Source organism: Panthera tigris, chromosome A2, assembly GCF_018350195.1.
Source record: "Panthera tigris isolate Pti1 chromosome A2, P.tigris_Pti1_mat1.1, whole genome shotgun sequence".
Classification (NCBI taxonomy): domain Eukaryota; kingdom Metazoa; phylum Chordata; class Mammalia; order Carnivora; family Felidae; genus Panthera; species Panthera tigris.
Window position 1 is genome coordinate 162,065,515 of NC_056661.1, and position 20,396 is coordinate 162,085,910.

Genomic DNA, 20,396 nt, shown 5'->3' on the forward strand with positions numbered 1-20,396 from the left:
GCCTGCCCTATTTCCAACCAATGCATTTCAAGGCCCCTGAAAATGGACCTCTGTCGGTCGCCATTTGAAAAACCTCCTGTCCGCTTTTTTTTACGCTCAGCTCTACCTTTCCTTCCGTGTATTTCAGTTCTAACATGTCTGGGTTACGATAAAATTGCTTTTAAAAGGAAAGCAAATGGCGTACTTTTATAAAAATGTGTTGGTAAAGTTTTTAAAACCACGTTTAATGTTCTAGCACCTTCCCAGTACCTAGCTTTGTCACATTAATCAGTCTGCGTCTGCTGTCACATGGCCTTCTCTCTGTGTGGCCTGTTCTCCAAGGGACACAGTCACTGGTTTAGGGCCTGCCCTCCTCCAGTGTGACCTCACCTAACTTGACCATGTCTGCAAAGACCCTGTTTCCAAATAAGATCACATTCACAGGGACCGGGGTCAGGGGGAGACTTCAGCAGATCTTTGTGGGGGGGACACAATTCAGCTGGCGATAGCTGTTTAGAACTGGGATTAAGAGCATGGGCTTTGAGGGGCGCCCGGGTGGCTCAATCCGACTCTTGGTTTCCGCTCAGGTCACGATCTCACGGTTCGTGAGTTCGAGCCCCGAGTCGGGCTCTGTGCCGATAGCCTGGAGCCTGCTTGGGATTCTCTCTCTCTCCCTCTCTCTCTCTGCCCCTCCCCCACTCACACTGTCTCTGTCTCTCTCAAAATAAGCAAATAAACTTAAAAAAAAAAAAAAAAGCGAGAGAACAACCTCAAGGTGCCGTGGCGATGTTCTTCTAAAATGTTCTCACAGCACACTAGATAGAATGTAAGCCCCTGAGGGCAGAGATTCGTGGTGTGGCCCGGTCCCCTCGAACGGTGCCCGGCCCGTGGTGGTGCTGTGTGCACAGTGTAATAGTTGCTAAATAAATTGATATTGAAGCCTAAGGCTTCACTGGGGACTAAGCAACTGTTCTCTTCGATGCGGTTCTGAAAAGTAACAGGGACTGCAAAAGTGTGGGCCTTGGGGGCCACCCCAGTTTGCTCATTCCAGGCTGGTTTGCTGTAAACCTCCCACCCAGGAGCCACCCGCCTGTCCCCTCCTCCCACCTGACGCTTGTGATTAGGAATTAGCCCAGGGGCCGTCCTTCACATAGCACTGTTTTGGCGGGGGCGACGTTTCTGGAAATTGTTTCAGCTGTCAAAAAGAGGACAAGGGGCAAAGAAAGATGGTAGCTGGGAATTCTCAAAATACCCTGGAAGGACTCCCTCTGGATTTTAAGAGGCTCAAGAGTGAGTTTTATCAAACCCTCTGTTCCATCTATGCAGGTGTGAGGGGCTGGCTTGGTGCCCTCGTCTCTGGTCTTTTCCACTCCCCGCGCCTGAAGCCGGCCTCATCTTTCTCTCTGGGCAGGTGTTGGTGTCTTTTTCTCCATTCTCCTCCCCACGGAGCTTGTCGCTTGTGCTCTGACTGCCGGCCCTCTCCGGTGGCCGCGGGCTCCCTGGGGGTCTGTGGGTATCCACATTCCCTCCTCTGAGAAGGAAGTGTCCTTTGTGTTAGAGAGGGAGCAGAGCCTGCCTCCAGCATCCTCCCTGGGTAGGAACCCACCTGTGAAAGCTACAGGCAGAGAAGAGGGCCGCCTCTGGATTCGTAGATGATGCCCCGTATCCTGTGGTGTCTCCCCACCTTCATCAAGTAGCCTGGCCACGCAGGGGACCAGCTTCACACGGTTGGAGTGTGTCACCAGCCCCAAGATCCTCCTGGATGTACTGGCCTTTACCAACCGCTCATCAAACGTCGGCCGAACATTCCCGAAGCACCTCTCAGGTCCAGAGATGTGCCGGTGTGGGAGTATGGAGATGAGTAGGAGATCGTTCCCTTGAGGGACTCAGGTGACCGCTGCACCCGTGAGGACAACACCTGCTACTAACATTTGCGAGACTTTTAGCGTTCGGGGAGCACGCTTACGCGCAACGGTGTGTGCGTATTTCTCCGTCTCGGTAACTGCACAAGGGAAGAGCCAAGCCAAGAAAGGTGAGGGATTTTATAACAGTTTCCTGGTGCGCACAGCAGTACCGAGAAGCATGTCTTCTTTAACAAAATGTTTAAAATGTTTATTTAAAAAAAATTTTAAGGTTTTATTTATTTTTGAGAGAGACAGAGACCGAGTGGGGGAGGAGCAGAGAGAGAGAGAGGGAGACACAGAATGTGAAGCAGGCTCCGAGCCATCAGCACAGAGCCTGATGCAGGGCTCAAACCCACGAACCATGAGATCACGACCTGAGCTGAAGTCGGACGCTTAACCGACGGAGCCACCCAGGCGCCCCAAATGTTTATTGATTTTTGAAAGAGAGCATAAGCAGCACACAGAGAGAGGGGGAGACACGGAACTCAAGGCGGGCTCTGGGCTCTGAGCTGTCAGCACAGAGCCTGACGTGGGGCTCGAACTCCCCAACCCGAGATCGTGACCCGAGTCGAAATTTGGATCCTTAACCGACTGAGCCACCCAGGCGTCCCTGAGGAGCGGATCTTCTGACCCGAGATGCCAGGTGGCCTCAAGCGCCGCCCTCCACTATCCAGGAAGGAGGCAGGGCAGAACAGGCCTACGGAATTACGGCCTGTGCTGTCGGAGGAGGGAGGCATCCATCGGCCGGCTGGCGGGGGTGGGGGGGGTGGGGGGGGGTAGGGGGGAGTCCTGGGCGCCTCCAGGTGGAGGGCCATTTGACTTGGCCCTTGAGAGAGCAGTTGAGTATCTGCAGGTGAGGAAAGGGGGTGGGGACCAGCTCAGGCCGGTGGGCAGGCGTGGAAGGCGTGGAGCTTCTAGAAGGACGGGGAGCAAGTCGGTGGGAGGCTCAGTGGGAGGGGAGGGCTTTGCGGGGCGGGGGGGCCTGTGACCGTTTCTGAGCAGTGAAATGAGATGATGAGATTTTTGGTTTAAAAATGCAGCTTAACGGCTGTGATGTCGGGAGGGTCAGCTTTTTGGGCCTCTGAATCCGAATGCGTTCGGAGGCCGCCAGAAATGCAGCCTCTTTATGCTGTCTTTTCAAGGGGCGGGGTGGAGAGGAGGAGGATTAAAAAGCTCACAGAGGATTCAGAGGGGGCCAGCGTCTCCACGTCGTGGTTGAATATGGTGAGTCCCCAGCAGCGGGGAGGGGTGGATGGAGGTGTTGGCTGGACAGGAATCGGGGGGCTGGGGCTGTAGGTAGAGGTTAGGGTTTCCTGAGTGTGACCCTCTCCGCGTCCTCTGCACCAGGCAGTGGGGAGGCCTTGCGGCTGGAAGGGAGGTGACCCCACAGCTCGGGGCGTCTTGCGGGCCAGGGGGCATATCCAAAGGGTTGCCAAAGCAAGGGGGACCTCAGGCCGCACGGGCCACGAGGCGGGGGGACCCCACCCTTCCCAGATCTTGGCCCGCCCAGCAGTGGCCAGGCCTCGCGGGCCGCAGTTTGAGGTTCCCCCTTGGTCTTTGCAGTTGAGGCCGTGGACGAGAGCAACCCCGGGCGTGGCTTTGGGCCGTTGCGCGGTTCTCCCAGGCCGAGCAGCACAGTTTGGAAGAGATGAGAAGGGAGGGCCTGCTCTCAGGCTCCTGCGCTCAGCTGGGAGGGAGAGTTCACGCGGAGGAGAGTCAGCAGCCTCTCTCCCTGGGGCTGGGAGGGCCGGTGGCTGGAATGGGTGAGGCAGATGGCCTGTGGCAAATGAGCGCCAGTGACACCTGGCAGTTGTTTACCTGAGTTCTCCAATTCGATTCGTTGCGGTGGTGATCCGTTGGCCGGAGCGGCGGGAGGGGGCGAGATGCTCCTGATTTGGCCAGTGGAGGCAGGTGGGAGACTCATCCTGCGTCCCCAACCTCCCAGAAGCAGGCGCCCCTCAGGCTCTGGTCCCCAGTGAGAGCAGGTGATTGTGACGCAGGCTTTCCAGAGAGGGCAACGCACAGCTGAAGTCAGAGTAGCGTTTTGTCGAGCCTTCAGATTCTGACCAGCAAGTTCCTTGGAGGTGGAGGTCCAGCAGGGGTCTGGAGGGAACTGGGTATCTGGCTTTTTCCCCACCTCCCTGCGGGGAGGATCCTCAGTATCTCTGAGAGCCACGCAGGGAGCCACGTGATTCATTTTCCTATGCCCTGGCTTAGGCTGGCATCTAAAGGTAAATGTTGTGCAGTGTGGTAAGTTCTAGAAATAAGATGGGGCTATATCCACAAGGCGAGGGGACTTTAGGGGTTTCCTGTGACTGTTGCAAGCATGCTCTTTATGTAGACTTACAACCCTGCCGGTTGCACAGGGAATTTTACGTGAAAAAACAATTTTGGAACCTGTTCTTGGTTTCTTTATGAAAAGAAAGTAACAGAGAAACTTCCAAGTATTTCCCTGCGGGTTGGAATTTTCTCCCGAGAGTGCTACTGTTTGCAAAGCAAAATTCTCTTTTTGGCGGAAGTGCCTTGGAAGTAAGCGCCCTGAAATCTACCTGTGGACTGTTTGGATTGTCCCCTGTCCCAGAAAGGCTGCCTGCTCAGGTGTTTTTTTTTTTTTTTCTCCCCCCTCCAAAGACAGATGGATTCAGTTAGGAAGTAACGAAGGTAATCAAAAATACCCAGAAGGTTGTAATTGTTCGGGGCGGAGTTTCTAACCTCCTCACTTACATCTTGGGCTGCACATTGTGTGTCGTTGGGGCTCGCTCACAGGGTCTATGGTCTCTGCCCACCCGGTGCCAGCGGCACATCCCCACCGCCAGTGGTGACGAGCGAAAGCGTATCCACTTTGCCAAGTGTCCCCCGGGGTCCACAATCTCTCCCGCCAAGAACCAGTGGTTTAAAGAGGATGGTCTGCTCACGCAAATGTTTCTCTAGGAAAATGTAAGAAATGTCATCAGTTCAGGAAGTCCGTCCAGTTTTCCTTGGAGATTAGAATGTGAAACGGAACGGATGCCCTCTCTGCTTCCGGAACCGGCGTGGTGTGTTTTTTACGCTCTTGCTTTCACGTTGATCACTCATCAGTCGTGCGCAAGCCTTTGGGGGCTGTGAGCTCCTCGTTGGTGCGAGGGCCAGGGCGTCCGTGGGCACTGGTGGCGCAGTGAGCCTGCCACGCAAGGGGGTCCTGGGAGCCTCGAGGGGACAGGCCGCTGCAAACACCTGGGGCGCATCCAGCAAGGGTTCCCAGGTGGTTTTTCTCGGGGCAGCTAGGCTTTTCCCTTAGAATCCTTTCCTCGTTAGGATTCTGGAAGTGCCACTTCTCCTTATTTCTAGAAGGGCACAGAGAGGCACACTTCCTAGAACCCCGTCTTTATCACTTGCCGGAAACAAGATGCTCTTGGGCAACAGCCCTGCGTCTGAGAAGGGGCCGCCCCACTCCCGCTGGCGCCTAACAGGTGCAGGTGCGCCCCAAACCCTGCTGCCCGGCACGTTGGCACAGCCCTGCCCCGCCCTACCCTACCCTGCCCGAGGCCCGCCAGACTGAGTGTGCCTCGTGGGAAGAGAGAATCGTAGCACGTTTCTTTGTAAATGGCCCTGCGCGGTTTTCTGAAGCGGAACATACACAGAATACGCTCTATGTGGTACATGGGAGTCTGAGCAGACTCATGGGTGCTTCACAAACCCGGGGCGGGCTGAAAGCAGATGTTTTGAGGTTCAAAACTGGGGTTCTAGCAGCTTTGTGACTGTTTTTGCTTTCTCCCAAATATGACCATTAACCTAAGTCACAACCACAGTTGTTTCTATGGGGAAACGTGTACATGTGCTCTCTCACAGCTGGCCTAACTAGGAAATGAAAAGTGACAGCGTAAGAAAATCTGCGGGTCGACTTTTTTTTTTTTTTTTAATTTTTTTTTTCAACGTTTTTTATTTATTTTTGGGACAGGGAGAGACAGAGCATGAACGGGGGAGGGGCAGAGAGAGAGGGAGACACAGAATCGGAAACAGGCTCCAGGCTCCGAGCCATCAGCCCAGAGCCTGACGCGGGGCTCGAACTCACGGACCGCGAGATCGTGACCTGGCTGAAGTCGGACGCTTAACCGACTGCGCCACCCAGGCGCCCCCGGGGTCGACTTTTAATTGAATGTATTCTATTTAATAATGGAGAGAAAGTGTGTGAGTCATTAAGGTTTTTTCAAAAATATTTTATTTTTTAATTTCTCAAAAAAAATTTTTTTCGAGTGTGTGTGTGTGTGTGCGCGCGCGTGCGCGGGGAAAGGGCAGAGAGAGAGAGGGAGACAGAATCTGCAACAGACTCCAGGCTCTGAGCTGTCAGTGCAGAGCCTGATGCGGGGCTTGAACCCATGAACCGCGAGATCACGACCTGATCCGAAGTCGGACGCTTAACCGACTTATTTTTGAGAGAGTGTGTGAGTGGGGGAGAGCCAGACAGGGAGACACAGAATCTGAAGGCAGAATCTCCAGGCTCTGAGCTGTCAGCACAGGGCCCGATGCGGGACTCGAACACATGGACTGTGGGATCATGACCTGACCCGAAGTGGGACGCCCAACTGACTGAGCCACCCAGGCGCCCCTATTATGTTTTTAATGTTTTTTATTTATTTTTGAGAGAGAGCATGAGTTGAGGAGGCGGGAGGGGGGGGGGGGGACAGAAGATCCGAAGCGGGCTCTGTGCTGACAGCAGAGAACCCGATGTAGGGCTCAAACTCACTAACCGCGAGATCATGACCTGAGCTGATGTTGGACGCTCAACTGAGTCACCCAGGCGGTCCCCAAGAATTTATTAAGTAATCTGTACACCCAACACGGGACTCGAACTCACAACCCTGAGATCAAGAGTCACACGCTCCTCCGATCGACCCAGCCAGGCTCCCCAGGTTTGTTTTTTTCTGATGAGGGAAAAAGGGATCCGAGAATTCACGTTCTCCTTCATTTGGGAAGAAATCTCTACGTGGGAAACTTCATGCCGATTTGTAATGAATATGTGCCGAAACACGTGGTATTTTAAAGAACATCCTGAACAAAAGGGTCGATAATAAGATTTACTTTAATCTTTCAATCTGCCAAAAAAAACCCCAAAACGACAACAAAAAAATCAAACTATACTCATATATATATATACAGTGTGGACATTTTCAGAGCACTTACATTAGGAAACATGGTTTCTCTTCAACCACATGACATATTGCATGTGCCACAATAGAATTTACACGGACGATCGCACAGCAGCCGTACAAACATCGTGATTTTACGTTTCAGTACACAAGAAAAAAATAGACCTCTTCCCGGCACTCTGTCTGCTCCTAACCGCCGCCTGTTCCCAGCCTAGCAGAGCACGTTTTCACCCGTGCTTTCAGAAACTTCGGCTTTCCACTCTTAACAGTGGCTATTTTAGAAGTCCTACGCTTTCCAGATCCAAACTTAAATGAGAAATTTGCCTTTTAAAAATAACCACCGATGGTTTATTAACGGGCATGGGGAGGCTCACCCACCAGGATGTGTTAAAAAAAAAAAAAAAATTGCAGGAAAGTAAAAATAAATAAAGCTGTTGTAAAGCAGTTTTGTCTACACTGTAGTTCAGAACAGACACTTAAACGTAAAACTGCCATTAAAGTTTTACAAAGTAATGATTTATATCCAAATTACAACGGTTTGACAAATCTAATGAGAACAAAACTGATTTGGTAAAGGTCCAAAGACTGTCACGCCCCAGCACCGTGTGGCTCCAGCTGCAACGGGCCGCAGTGATGACATATCACGTGTTCCGACATAAGGCACTAGGTCTGAAGAAGCCATGCGCTCGCCTTATGTCCTATTGCCTGTTACAGACCAGTGAATTCTTTGAAACGAAAAATAATAAAAAATTTCAGGACACAGTGCACTTTAATAACATACAGCATTTGAAATCGCTCAGACGAAGGTCTGAAAACAGTCTTTTAATGCAAGGCTGAATCTTCAAACACATAAAACCTGTTTCTTATGCTCAGTTTCAACGTCACTGGAAAAAATACCCATCGCTAAACCCTGCTATACATTCTTAGCCATTTTCCGGTCTTCTAACACGGTCAGTGTTCATGAGGCAAAGCGTGACCCAGAATCTTTGTTCAAGTTCTCCTACGAGGGCTTCTCCACTCACAGCGGTCATTCCGTTTCCGTCTCCTTTTGTTTGGCACCTGTCGGTAGATGGAAAATGAAACATCAAAGCGCGTCGCAGCCGGGCCTGTCTTGCACACAGCAGGGGTGGTCCCCGCCCCCCGGGGGGTCCTCACCCGTACTCTGCCGTGCCTTAGGAGAACGTTCCAGACCCCTACAAACACAGCAGCCCACTTCTAATCTGTGTTCCAGGTCCTAAGTGTTAAATACGCAAGACTTAATTTGGGAAAGAAAGGGGTTCCAGTGCTAACGTTTTTAAAAGAGAGAACGCACGTGTGTCCTGGTGAAGGTGCGCGTGTTGCCGTCACGCGGGCGGACCTCGCTCACTGCGCTCTGTGGGTGATTTTGTCCTTAAAAATTGGAAGGTCTGCGCCAACCCTGCCTCAGGCAAGTCTACCGGCACCGTTTTCCAAACGGCATCGTTCTGCGTGCCCGTCCCATTTGGGGAATTCTCCCCGCGTTGCAAACTTTTTCACGACGATACCTGTTACGGCGATCAGGGATCTCGGTCGCTACCGTAATCGTTGGCCGGCACCGTGAGCCACACGCAGGCAGCGACTCAATAAATGCGTGTGTGCCCACCGCTCCGCTGGCCGTCCCCCCCCCATCTCTCCCTCCGTCTCCTCGGGCCTCCCTCGTCCCTGAGAGGCAACACTCTTGACATCGGGCCAACGTGGCAACCCTACCGCGGCCCCTAGGTGTTCAGGTGAAAGTCGCCCACCTTTCGCTTTGTATCAAAAGCTAGAAACGATTAAGCCCGGTGTGACAAAGGCACGTCCAGAGTGGGCCTCTTTTCACCAAACAGCGAGCCCCGCTGTCAAGTCAGAGGAAAAATCCTTGAGATAAAGGGCTGCTCCAGGGGCACCTGGCTGGCTCGGTCGGAAAAGCGAGCGACTCTTGGCCTCTGGGTTGTAAGTTCGAGCCCCACACTGGGGGCAGACATGCCTTAAGTAAATAAATATGTAAACTTAAAAAAAAAAAAAACGCTCCTCCGGGAACACGCAGGTGCTAAGAAGGCAACGCGGCTTCCCGCTCGTGTGGAGAGGGTTGCAGGGGTCTGGACGGAAGGTCGCACCAGCCACACGTCCCCTGAGGCCAGAGCCGAATCCGGAGCCAGGCCCCGACTCTCTCCGATTCCGTGAAGGCGGAGAGAGGTGAGGCAGCTGCAGAGGAGCAGCCTGAAGCTGGCAGAGGTGGGTCAGGAGGTTCCGGGAAAGGCGCCGTCTCCACAGCACGCAAGTGCGGGGCGAAGCGGCAGGCCGGCCGGAAGGCCCGGGGGCCGCGCGACACCCACCCCTTCGGTGGAGACACAACAGCCTTCTCCCGGAAGACGCCAGCCGGGCCTTCGGAGCCAGAGAGGGGAAGTCCGTGCCCGGGGCTGACTCCCTCGTCGGGGGCTGACGCGGCGGTGACCTGGACCGGCAGCCGGGGCTCGGTGACCGTTCGGAAAACCCGAGGCCCCCGCGAACGGCGGGAGGCCCGCTCCGCCTGCGCTCTGTGAACGCACGACGAAGCCCGTCGGTCTCCAGCACGGTCACTGAGCAGGGGACGCTGGCTGCGGAGTTCTGCTCAGCCGGAGATCCCTTTCAAGACGGGGCAGCTCCCCGGCGGTGCACCCGGTCACAGCCCAGAGCTCTGACGGAGACGGACGGGATGAGGGTCGTGCTCGTGCCCGCCACCACCCCCGCCATCCTGCAGCCCGTGCCTCAGGCGGCCGCCTCGGCCTTCGAGTCTAGTATTTAAGAAACACGGGTCACGAGGCGACAGCTGCCACGCCTGGGACTCCTCAGATGCATCTGAAGGCAACTGCAAACCTTCTGGGAAGGATTCACCGTTCCAGAAGCCATTGAGAACGTTCGTGATTACAGGAAGAGATCAGATTATCAACATAATCCGGAGTTGGGAAGAAGGTGATTCCAACCCTCCTGGAGAGGACGTGGAGGGCTCAGGACCTCAGTGGAGGAAGTCACCGTGGACGCGGTAGAAACAGCAAGAGAACTGGGATCAGAAGTGGAGCCTTTAGAGGGGACGGGGTCGCCACCATCTCAGGATGAAACCTGGACGGACGAAGAGGAGCAAAGAAAGCGACTTCCTGAGGTGGCATCTCCTCCCGGTGGAGATGCCGCGAAGACACGGTCACAAGGGATTTGGAACGTTCCGGAAGCCTGGTCGGCGAAGACACGGTCACAAGGGATTTGGAACGTTCCGGAAGCCTGGTCGGCGAAGCAGCGGCGGGGGCTGAGAGGACAGACCCCGGTTTGGGGAAAGTTCTCCTCTGGGTAAAATGCCATCAAACGGCACCGCCCGCCACAGAGAAATCATTCGTGACGGGAAGAGCCACCCGGTGCGGCCAACGTCCCCGCTGTCTTATTTTCAGACGCTGCACAGCCACCCCGGCCTTCAGCGCCCACCACCCTGCCCGGTCAGCAGCCATCACCGTCGGACAGGACCCCCTCCAGCAAGAGGATTAGGACCCGCTGCAAGTTCAGACGGCGGTTAGCACGTTTTAGCAATAAAGTCGCTTTTCACGGAGGTGTGTCCACTGTCGTTTTGGCCACGGTGCTGGGGCACACGTCACACGCCGCAAACGTGTGGTGCAAACGTGCCTTCCGTGCACCGCAAAACCAACACCTCCCTTCCACTCGCTTTATTGTGACATCCGCTGTACTGCAGGGGTCCGGACCCCAGCCCACAGGGTCCCTGAGGTGTGCCTGTGCGTACTTCCAAAACGTTGAACAAAAGCATTCCAACACGTTTACGGGTATCTGCACGCATCTGGCTCGTGACTTTCCGGGCAGGTTGGCGGGAGCGCTACCGTTTTTCTCAGCACAGCAGCCTCTCCTATTGTCCCTTCAGACCCAAGGAGACTTTTGAAAGAGATGAACAATCCATAGAAAATAAGGGGCTAAAAAAACCATAGCTACCGCTAACCGATCATGTATTCACCGGTCGCATGCACGCGCGCACGCATAGGTTTGCCTGGACGGTCCACGTGTGACAAGGAGCTACTGCTGAAGAGAAAATGTTACTACGGCCAGTCCGCGTCCTTGATGGAGGACCGTGTCCACTGGCTGCTGAATCACCACTGGTAGCTTTTATTCACCCAACAGCGGACGCCTTCTCGAAGCGCCCCTTGCCGCTGATTCCCACCCAGCAGCGCGGGTCCCGGCTGCGGTCCCTCGTCGCCCGCAAACAGGTTCACACTATCAGAGTGTGTCTGGAAGGACGCAGGGCCTGGGTCAGCCTGCTCACCGGACGGCTGCCTGGACCAGGGGCTAAATGAGGCCACACACGGGCAACTCCTGGGGGAGACGGAGGCCAGGCCGGAGCCCTCACCTGATGCTTACACGGCACCGTCTCTCACGATGACGGCATCTCAAGGGCTGCTGATCCGAGGCAGGCAGGGCCCGTGTTCCCGGAGAGCTCTCCGAACGTTCACTTGCGAATCAGTTATTAGGGACACGGAGCACTTTTCCTAAATAGGTTCTACACACTACATTGCAGAGAATTCTAACTCAACTACTATCTTTAGAACGTTATTTCTATGGTAACGCACATACCAAATTCGGCCGTGGAACAGGGTTCCTCCCCGCAGAGGAGTATTAATGACTTGGAATTTAAAAAATCTCAAATGTGGATGGAAATGTCAACTCATCCAGCCCAACATTTTCATTCGTTTAAAAAAAATTTTTTTTTATTCTTTTAATCTCTACGCCCAACGTGGAGCTCGAACTCACAACCCTGAGGTCAAGAGTCGGATGCTCTACTGAGCCAGGCGCCCCGGGCCACCACTCTCCTTCTTTGGGTCTGTGACACTAGGCACACAGAGGCTAAAGAACGTGATTCGTTCACTCTGGAGCTTACCACGCACAAAGAATCTTGGCCATGAGACCGAGAGGGGCCCAGATGAGCCCTAACGCTGCTGGCTGAACGTGTGCCCTGGCCCGGGCCAGCTGCCCGGGAGAGGGGTGCCTCTTTCTGAAGGTGCTAAGTTACGTGCCTGCAAGGACGAGCCCGCCCTGGACGAGGCCCGTCCCCGTGCGCACCAAGGAGCTGTCTGTGCGCAGGCTGCACAGGAGTGGGATCACGCGCTCCGGATGGGTCTCGCCCGCCTGCTCCGGGTGACCTCCGTGCGTAGGTCAAGTACAGCCGCGTGAGTGCCCTGCTAGCCGGGGAGTGTCCCGCAGCACGGGGCTGGCGCCACCTGCTTATCTTTCTGCTAGGGGTTTGCGTGTGTTTCCTCAGTCCGTGGACCCCCTCCCCGGTTGCTGCTTCTCTGCTGGAGTCACGGCCTCGGTGCTTGCACCCAGAGGAGGTGAGATTTCTCGCCGGTGGCAGGGACTCCTTTAAGATGGGCATCTTTAGGTTAGAAACCAACTGGAAACTAGTCTTGGCTAGTTTGATTTCTGAACCAAAATAAAATAAGTACTGTAGTACGTGTGCAGTTTATTTTTTCCCATTTAATTGGGTTCATTTTTTAAAAATATAATTTGTTGTCACACTGGTTTCCGTACAACACCCAGTGCTCATCCCAACAGGTGCCCTCCTCAGTGCCCATCACCCATTTTCCCCTCTCCCCCACCCCCCATCCACCCTCAGTTTGTTCTCTGTATTTAAGGGTCTCTTACGGTTTGCCTCCGTCCCTCCCCCTCCCCCATGGTCTTCGGTTAAGTTTCTCAGGATCCACGTATGAGTGAAAACATATGACATCTGTCTTTCTCTGACTTATTTCACTTAGCATAATACCCTCCAGTTCCATCCACATTGCTGCAAATGGCAGGATTTCGTTCTCTCTCATGGCCAAGTAGTTTTCCATTATAAACCACATCTTCTTTATCCATTCGTCCACTGATGGACATTTAGGGTCTTTCCGTAATTGGGCTGTTGTTGAAAGTGCTGCTATAAACACTGGGGTACAAGTGCCCCTGTGCATCAGCACTCCTGTATCCCTTGGGTAAATTCCTAGCAGTGCTATTGTTGGGTCATAGGGTAGATCTATTTGTAATTTTTTGAGGAACCTCCACACTGTTTTCCAGAGCGGCTGCCCCAGTTTGCATTCCCACCAACAGTGCAAGAGGGTTCCCATTTCTCCACATCCTCGCCAGCATCTACAGTCTCCCGATTTGTTCACTTTAGCCACTCTGACCGGCGTGAGGTGCTCAGTGTGGTTTTGATTTGCATTTCCCTGATGAGGAGTGACGTTGAGCATCTTTTCATGTGCCTGTTGGCCATCTGGATGTCTTCTTTAGAAAAGTGTCTAATCATGTCTTCTGCCCAATTCTTTCTGGATTATTTGTTTTTCGGGTGTGGAGTTTGGTGAGTTCTTTGTAGATTTTGGATACTAGCCCTTTGTCGGACATGTCATTGGCAAATATCTTTTCCCACTCTCTCGGTTGCCTTTTAGTTTTGTTGATTGTTTCCTTTGCGGTGCAAAAGCTTTTTATCTGGATGATGTCCCAATAGTTCATTTTTGCTTTTAATTCCCTTGCCTTTGGAGATGTGTCAGGTAAGAAACTGCTGCGGCCGAGGTCAGAGAGATTTTTTTCCTGCTTTCTCCTCTAGAGTTTTGATGGTTCCCTGTCTCACATTCAGGTCCTTTATCCATTTTGAGTTTCTTTTTGTGACTGGTGTTAAGAAAGTAGTCTCGTTTCATTCTTCTGCATGTTGCTGTCCAGTTCTCCCAGCACCATTTGTTAAAGAGACTTTTTTCCATTGGATCCTCTTTCCTGCCTTGTCAAAGATTAGTTGGCCATCTGTCTGTGGCTCCAATTCTGGGGTCTCTGTTCTGTTCCACTGGTCTGTGTGTCTGTTTTCGAGTACACGCACACTTTAATGTTTAACTTCTAGGGGTTCGGAGTGTACGTCACTTAGTCTGCAGTCTTGGCACGTCTTGGCACAGGTCAGTCTGGCCCAAGGCTGGACTATTTGTACTTGATGGGGGTGGGAAGGGGAGGAGTAGGGAGGAAAAAGAGAGGGCTGGTGCTTTTAGGACCCCTTAGCCCGCCTCTCACTACTAAACATGGCCCACAGGAGACACAGCAGCCCTCTTTCCCAGAGCCCCCTCCTCCCCTCCCCTGCACGCTCCCTGACTGGCCTGAGAGCTTGCGCCGAGCTGGTCTGGCACAAAATGAGGTTAGCTACCAACGCTGTTTGGGAGGTAATGTAATTCCCATATGCTGTTGTTAATGGAAAAAAGTTTGTGTTTAGGCCTTCTGTTTTATATACTCAAAACACAAGTTTTTTGTGTGTGTGTGTTTTTTTAAGGGTAGAGCAAAGAATTTCCCCTCCTATGTTTTCTAGGTAGTCGTCCTAAAAATCAAAACTGAAGGAGTCTTCGCTTTTGAATGGGAAGGGTTAGGACTATGGCAACGAATCCTCACTTATGCAGACGCTGCTGGTTGTTGATAGGATGCTCCTCAGAATTTCTATCAACTTTTATCTCTCACCCACGCGGAGCAGTAAAACAAAGAAAAACCACCCAGAAAGTGAAAATGGTTTACAGGGCAGTGCACGAGAATTCAAATTTCAGAGTATCAATACAGGAACGATACAACCCCGAAACACCGAGCTCTGTCTGTGTGCGGTGGTGAAGTACCTGCACGGGGTACCTGCCCCCGCCCGGCAGCCCCCCCCCCCCCCTTCTTGCACACGAAGGGCAAGGCCAGCACCCGGCACTCGTACCTGCGGGCGTGAGTATCAGGGCCTGCAGAATGTCTGACAGGGAGATAATACCCACGATGCTATCTGCTTCATTTACTACCACCAGCCGATGCACCTGCAAACGCGAGACAAGTGGGTCAGAATTTACATGAAGGTTTAAAACGGGTGTAAGGGAAAATGTCTTTCGTATACGATGCCCTGAGTACATCCCACAAGTGAGAGATGGAAACGGCGCGCAGAACCTTGAAGGGTCTTAGGCTCTGAAGCCACAATGCAGTGCTGACTTTCTTAACTACTTGTGGGAAAAATCGGCTGCGTCCCGCTGTTTTCAAATTTCAGAATATTAATATAGGAACGATACAACCCCAAAACATGAAGGTACCAGGCAGCCATAATCTTAAAACGTAAGTTCTTAATTCTTTACAGTTGAATCTCAGTTTCTCGTAACTCTCAGATACTGATTTACGTGGGAAGGACGTCCAACCAAATGAGAGCGAGAACAAAATGGGTCACGGTTCTTCATTTTTCTGTAGTCTTTTCTCTATGAAATTCCTATGTAATATGCTCAGTTCAGAAGATAAGTGAACTATAATTAAGTGAAACATTATATTCACATCTCATTTTGCACTGAGCTCTTTAGCAAACGAATGGCTTGTGTTGTGGGGTCTTACTCTAGATGTTGGGTGTAGAGAGGACTTAAATAAACTTGAAAAGTTTTTCTAAAAAAACTTCGGGTCTTCAATAATCCTGTGATAGAACACAATTATTTTACTATAATTATAAATTAAAACGATGGCTTGTATCTAGGATCAGCGAGTGCTTTCTAGTCTATACTGGACACATTTTGTTGTTAACGTCCAATAATGCTAATTAAGTAACTCTCTTTTGAACGACTGAAGGTCAAGGGGCAGCTATCTTACCCAGAGAATTCATTCTTCCAGGCAGAAATGACTACCAAAAATATTTTCTTGCCATTTGTTGCTGAGTCTAAACTAGCGAATATTCTGGTGTGATATTTATGTCCTATAAATAACTAAATCATTGTGGACACTGTATCCCCTTTCCCCAACAACTGTAATGAAGCTAAAATTGGCCTTTGTCCCCCAGCAAGGAGCCATCTGGTGAAAGAAATTATTTCAATGGGGATAAAAGTCAAAATGGGTAACTTGAGAAAAGTGTTAAATTACATCTTTTTCCTCAATGACCTATTTCCTATTACAAAGAAATTTCTATCTCTTGCCAGATGGGCCGAAAAGATGAGCCAATTGCTTTTCTCTTTTGCCCGAGAATAATATATGCTCAGACAAGAGAGCTCAGGACAGAGGATCACCGGACGGTGTTCCCCACGCCAACCAGAACTCCGCCACCCAGGACCAGCCACGGCTACTGCTGTGGCGCGGGTCTTTCTGGCCTCTTTTCTATACACGTGAGCAGGTAAATGAATATACTCACGCTATATACGGTAAGTGGCTTTTTCTCTTGGTAATACATTGTTAATGTTTTTTCTGTACCTTCTAGGACATTTCTTGTTGTAAAGGATCTCATCACATGGATGTGCACTGTCCTTATAGATAATTAGGAAGAAGGGTCTTACCTATTTCTGCCTATGATCTTCGAAAGGCCCATAATTCTATGGACCTTCATAAAAAGTAAAGATGTATTCCCAAGTCCACTAAAACTCTTTGGAGAACAAGAGTGATGGGTACTAAACTCAAGTAGAAAAAGGAAAGAGTTCCTACTGAGATTCTAAGTGAAATACGTTTCAAAAGCTGTGAACAGTGGTAGCGGGGGGAGGCCCCGCGGGTGAGCCCACGCCAAGGTGAAGTCTTCAACACGCAAGGATGAAGACGGGGCTGTTTCTGTAAGATGGCTCCCGAGAGGGTGCAACCCCCTGCTTCACATGTAACGTTAGGATCGCCTGTTAGTAGCCTACGAACTAATCAGGGGCTTTTCTTCGTGGACTGTATTCTCATATTTATAAGAAGAATGACCAAAGCAGATGTATCATTATGAATTGATTCTGCCTACTTCGGGGCAGTTCCAGAAAGAACACGGTATGTCAGTCCTGGACAGTGATAAACGGCTAACATTCCCATCCCTGTCTAATGAGGAAGGGAAGGAAAGATTCCGGGAGTGGGGATCGTAGATTAGATACGTTATATGCTGATCTCGCTCATCTTTTATCGGAAGCGTTATCCCAAGTATACTCAAAACCCTCACGTACGCGGGCACCAGAGTGCAGAGGGTCAGGAGACGAAGTTATTCGACCATCTACTCTTATCTCGATCAGGAAAGCGAGAACATTGGCTTATGAAGATCAAAGGATGTTTTGAGTGACCATTCCCTTTGTTACAGCAGTATACAATGACACAATTTTAAGTTCGTAAATCCCCTAATGGGACCTAAAGCGCTTGGGACATTTGTTTTCTTAGTTATGTGCTTTTTAAACCATGAAAGTTTCTGACCAGTTTGACTCCACTATGACACTGCACTTATCAGTTCACTGCAGTGAGCATTTCCAGATGACCTACTATGTGTCAAGCAACACGGGGAGGGCGTGATCTCCGATCGCACTGGCTGACGCTGTGACTCAGGATCCCCGCGCACCTCGAGCAAGGACCCGGTGCAGCGGGCGTGCGCAGGGGTGGGAGGGGAGGGGGTGATCTGGCCCGGCTGCCTCACCTCGGCCCGCACTATTCTGTCCACGATGGTCTCCAGTATTTCCAGCTTACTGCACTTCACGACGCCCTCAAAGTACTGTGAGCGGTGCTGAAGGGCCTGGGTCACTGTGATATCTAGGTTATTGTACGTCTTCTCAGCAGCAAGGTTCTGTAATAAAGGGGCGGTGAATTATGTCCTTTGATTTCAGCTCGCCTATTTAATAACCAAGATTAGTAAGTTTAAAGTGACCTGATTTTTAAAGACATTGTTTATCTTTTAAAAAAATTTTTTTAATCTATTTTTGAGACAGAGACAGAGCATGAGTGGGGGAGGGGCAGAGAGAGGGGGAGACACAGAATCCGAAGCAGGCTCCGGGCTCCGAGCCGTCAGCACAGAGCTTACGAGATATACCTTAATTACGACAAACCCTGTTAAATTTTGCCTGCTTGTCCCACGGAAGACTACCTCCCCCCCCCCCCCCCCCAACCCAATCCTTAGACTAACATTTGTAAAGGGTGAGAAGCACCCCAGGGTGCCTGCAACAGTAGACCCTCCCTGTGAGCCCCTGCCCAGGGGGCAAGGTTTTCGCCAGGAAGGCGCCGAGGGACCCGCCAGGTCAAGCCCGTGAAGGAAGAACAGGCCAGACGAGCCCCCCACAGACCCATGTGGCTTTAACCTCAGAGGGTCCTACCCAACCAAATTCTAATTGGCAGATTTTTTTGATGCCTGTTATGTTAAGCAGAATGCATGAGACAAGAGACACAGCTAGCTGCCAAGTTATATTTAATGGCGGGATCAATATTAGGGTAAAAAATGCAGAGCATGTTTGGGGCTACCAGAATTTTGGTTTCCTTTCTTAGAGATACTAGAAAACTCTAAGGAAGTGCATTTAAAATGAATGGGGCGAAAAAGCATTCAGTAGAAAGATGTAGCATTACATCTAGCAGATTTGCACCAGGGATCAAAAACAGAGCCCTCGAAACAGGACTTTAACTAACTCTAATATGGGGGCGCCTGGGTGGCTCAGTCGGTTGAGCATCCGACTTTGGTTCAGGTCCTGATCTCGCAGTCTGTGGGTTCGAGCCCCGCGTCGGGCTCTGTGCTGACGGCTCAGAGCCTGGAGCCTGCTTCCCATGCTGTGTCTCCCTCTTTCTCTGCCCCTCCCCCGCTCGTGCCCTGTCTCTCTCTCTCTCAAAAATAAACATTAAAAAAAATTTTTAAATAACGAATATATTTGCTGTTTTCTTGAGAACAGCTGTTCCCAATCAGTAAAACAATGAGATGATTATAACCCCTGAAGTGACCCCTGAATCACTGTGTGCACTAAGCACATGGAATAAATAATGTCTTGCCCACAGAAATAGGACCGTCTATAATATTCACACATGCTGTAGTAATGGATAAACTACACATAGACTGGAAAAACCAGAAGATGCTAATATGTTATTCACTGCTAACCCAGGGGATGTTAAGCACAGTAACTCTGGGCAGTCTGCAGAATCCTCCGGTCCTCACGTTCACAAAAGCTGGTAATGAGGGAAAATCACAAGCAGGTTAATGTACCTAGTTTACACTTATTTATTTCTGAGGGGCAGAGAGAGAAGGAGACACAGAATCCGAAGCAGGCTCCAGGCTCTGAGCTGTCAGCACAGAGCCGGACACGGGGCTCGAACTCACAAATCGTGAGATCATGACCTGAGCCAAAGTCGGATGCTTAACTGACTGAGCCACCCAGGCGCCCCACGAATCTGTTTTAAATGCATTCTAGACGACAGGTGTAACAAAATTAAAAGTACTTACAATGACATCAAATTTGGAATAAATATCTACAACTTTTCCTAAAAATGAAAACAAATGTTAGAAAAAAACAGGTCTTAGAGACAAAAAAAATACCACTTAAAATCAGTCTTAGCCAGATGCTTACTAGCGATTAAACAAACTTGTCTAATTTTAAACGGACGTGAAATCCCATCTTAACAGCCAGTGTAGAAATAAGCCAGCTCCAAGTCCTTGCTAACCCGAGTGCTGCTCGGTGCTGACTCGATCCGCCATGTCTGAAACTCTCATCCCCACCCCCCTTGCTGGCCACCCACCCAGTCTGATCTGCTGACCGCTTAGCAGTCAGTTTGCCCCAAGGAGACAAAGCGTGGTCTCTGTCTGACCAAACCCACAGACCTGACTCATCCACCACAGGCAAGGCCGACACTCGTCTTTCTACAAAGACGTTCAAGGCTTTAATGATGGGAGTGTCCGGGTGGATGAAGGCGATGTTGTGGTAGGTCCCGATGCCAAGGGCGTCTAGGTTCTGCTTCATGAAGGCAGGCTTTGGCATATCAGACATCTAAGCAGAAGATAAACACAAATGCTCTAGAGCCCGAGCAGACCTTTTCAATGTGCACATGTCCACACTTGAAACAAAACACTACGTATCACAGATTACAGTTAGCGGTTTTCTGACCATCTACCCGGATGTCCGAACGAACACGGAAATGCTACACGTAGGAACTGCAGTCTGCGTTCAAACCGGTTTACGGGTCTACGCTTCTATTCAACGACTTAGTAAAACACTACAAGGCACTCACACAGTGTAACGTTCCCCTTCTCTTCACCCACGGAAAACGTGGACAGAAGAGGGAACAAGAGGTCTCTCTGGAAGTTCAGACCCATAGCCACCAAGAATCCTGTATCCTTAGATACTTATCTTAAATTCCTGGTCCTGCTGTCGGCATTAAGGAATATCTACCAAGAACCCACGCGTTTCCAAACCCAGAGCGTCTCAGGAGAGCTGTCTGAGCTAAGCTAGTCCTCACCCCGGCCCCCCCCCCACCCCCACATCCTGAGGACTCCACCTTGTGATTATGAGGGGCAAAGAACAGGCCAACAGAATTGCAAGAACCTTTCAAAGTTCGCTTTTCTTTTCATGGGCTGTTTTAGAGGAGGAGGGAGAAGTCAGAAGAGAGGAGTCTAGGGTCATGTTTGACTAAGACAAAATAAGGTCTACGGTTTCAAAAATCCACCTTGTATAAA

General features: G+C 51.1%; 1 protein-coding gene across 12 annotated transcripts in view; it reads right to left on the reverse strand.

Moving 5' to 3' along the window:
• Positions 1-6,924: 6,924 nt before the first annotated feature.
• The window catches only part of PRKAG2 (protein kinase AMP-activated non-catalytic subunit gamma 2), a 257,901-nt gene continuing 244,429 nt past the window's right edge, over positions 6,925-20,396 (reverse strand). For 9 of the 12 annotated variants that reach the window (XM_042975711.1, XM_042975691.1, XM_042975684.1 and 6 more), the window contains 6 exons: positions 19,545-19,710; positions 19,170-19,207; positions 17,391-17,537; positions 14,730-14,823; positions 8,165-8,243; positions 6,925-8,068 (listed from right to left, as the gene is read on the reverse strand). In XM_042975711.1, the coding sequence (XP_042831645.1) occupies positions 8,203-8,243; positions 14,730-14,823; positions 17,391-17,537; positions 19,170-19,207; positions 19,545-19,710 (486 nt within the window). In that variant the 3' untranslated portion in view covers positions 6,925-8,068; positions 8,165-8,202. The remainder of the gene's footprint in view (positions 8,069-8,164; positions 8,244-14,729; positions 14,824-17,390; positions 17,538-19,169; positions 19,208-19,544; positions 19,711-20,396) is intronic. The other 3 variants (XM_042975704.1, XM_042975698.1, XM_042975715.1) reach the window with 1 other exon arrangement.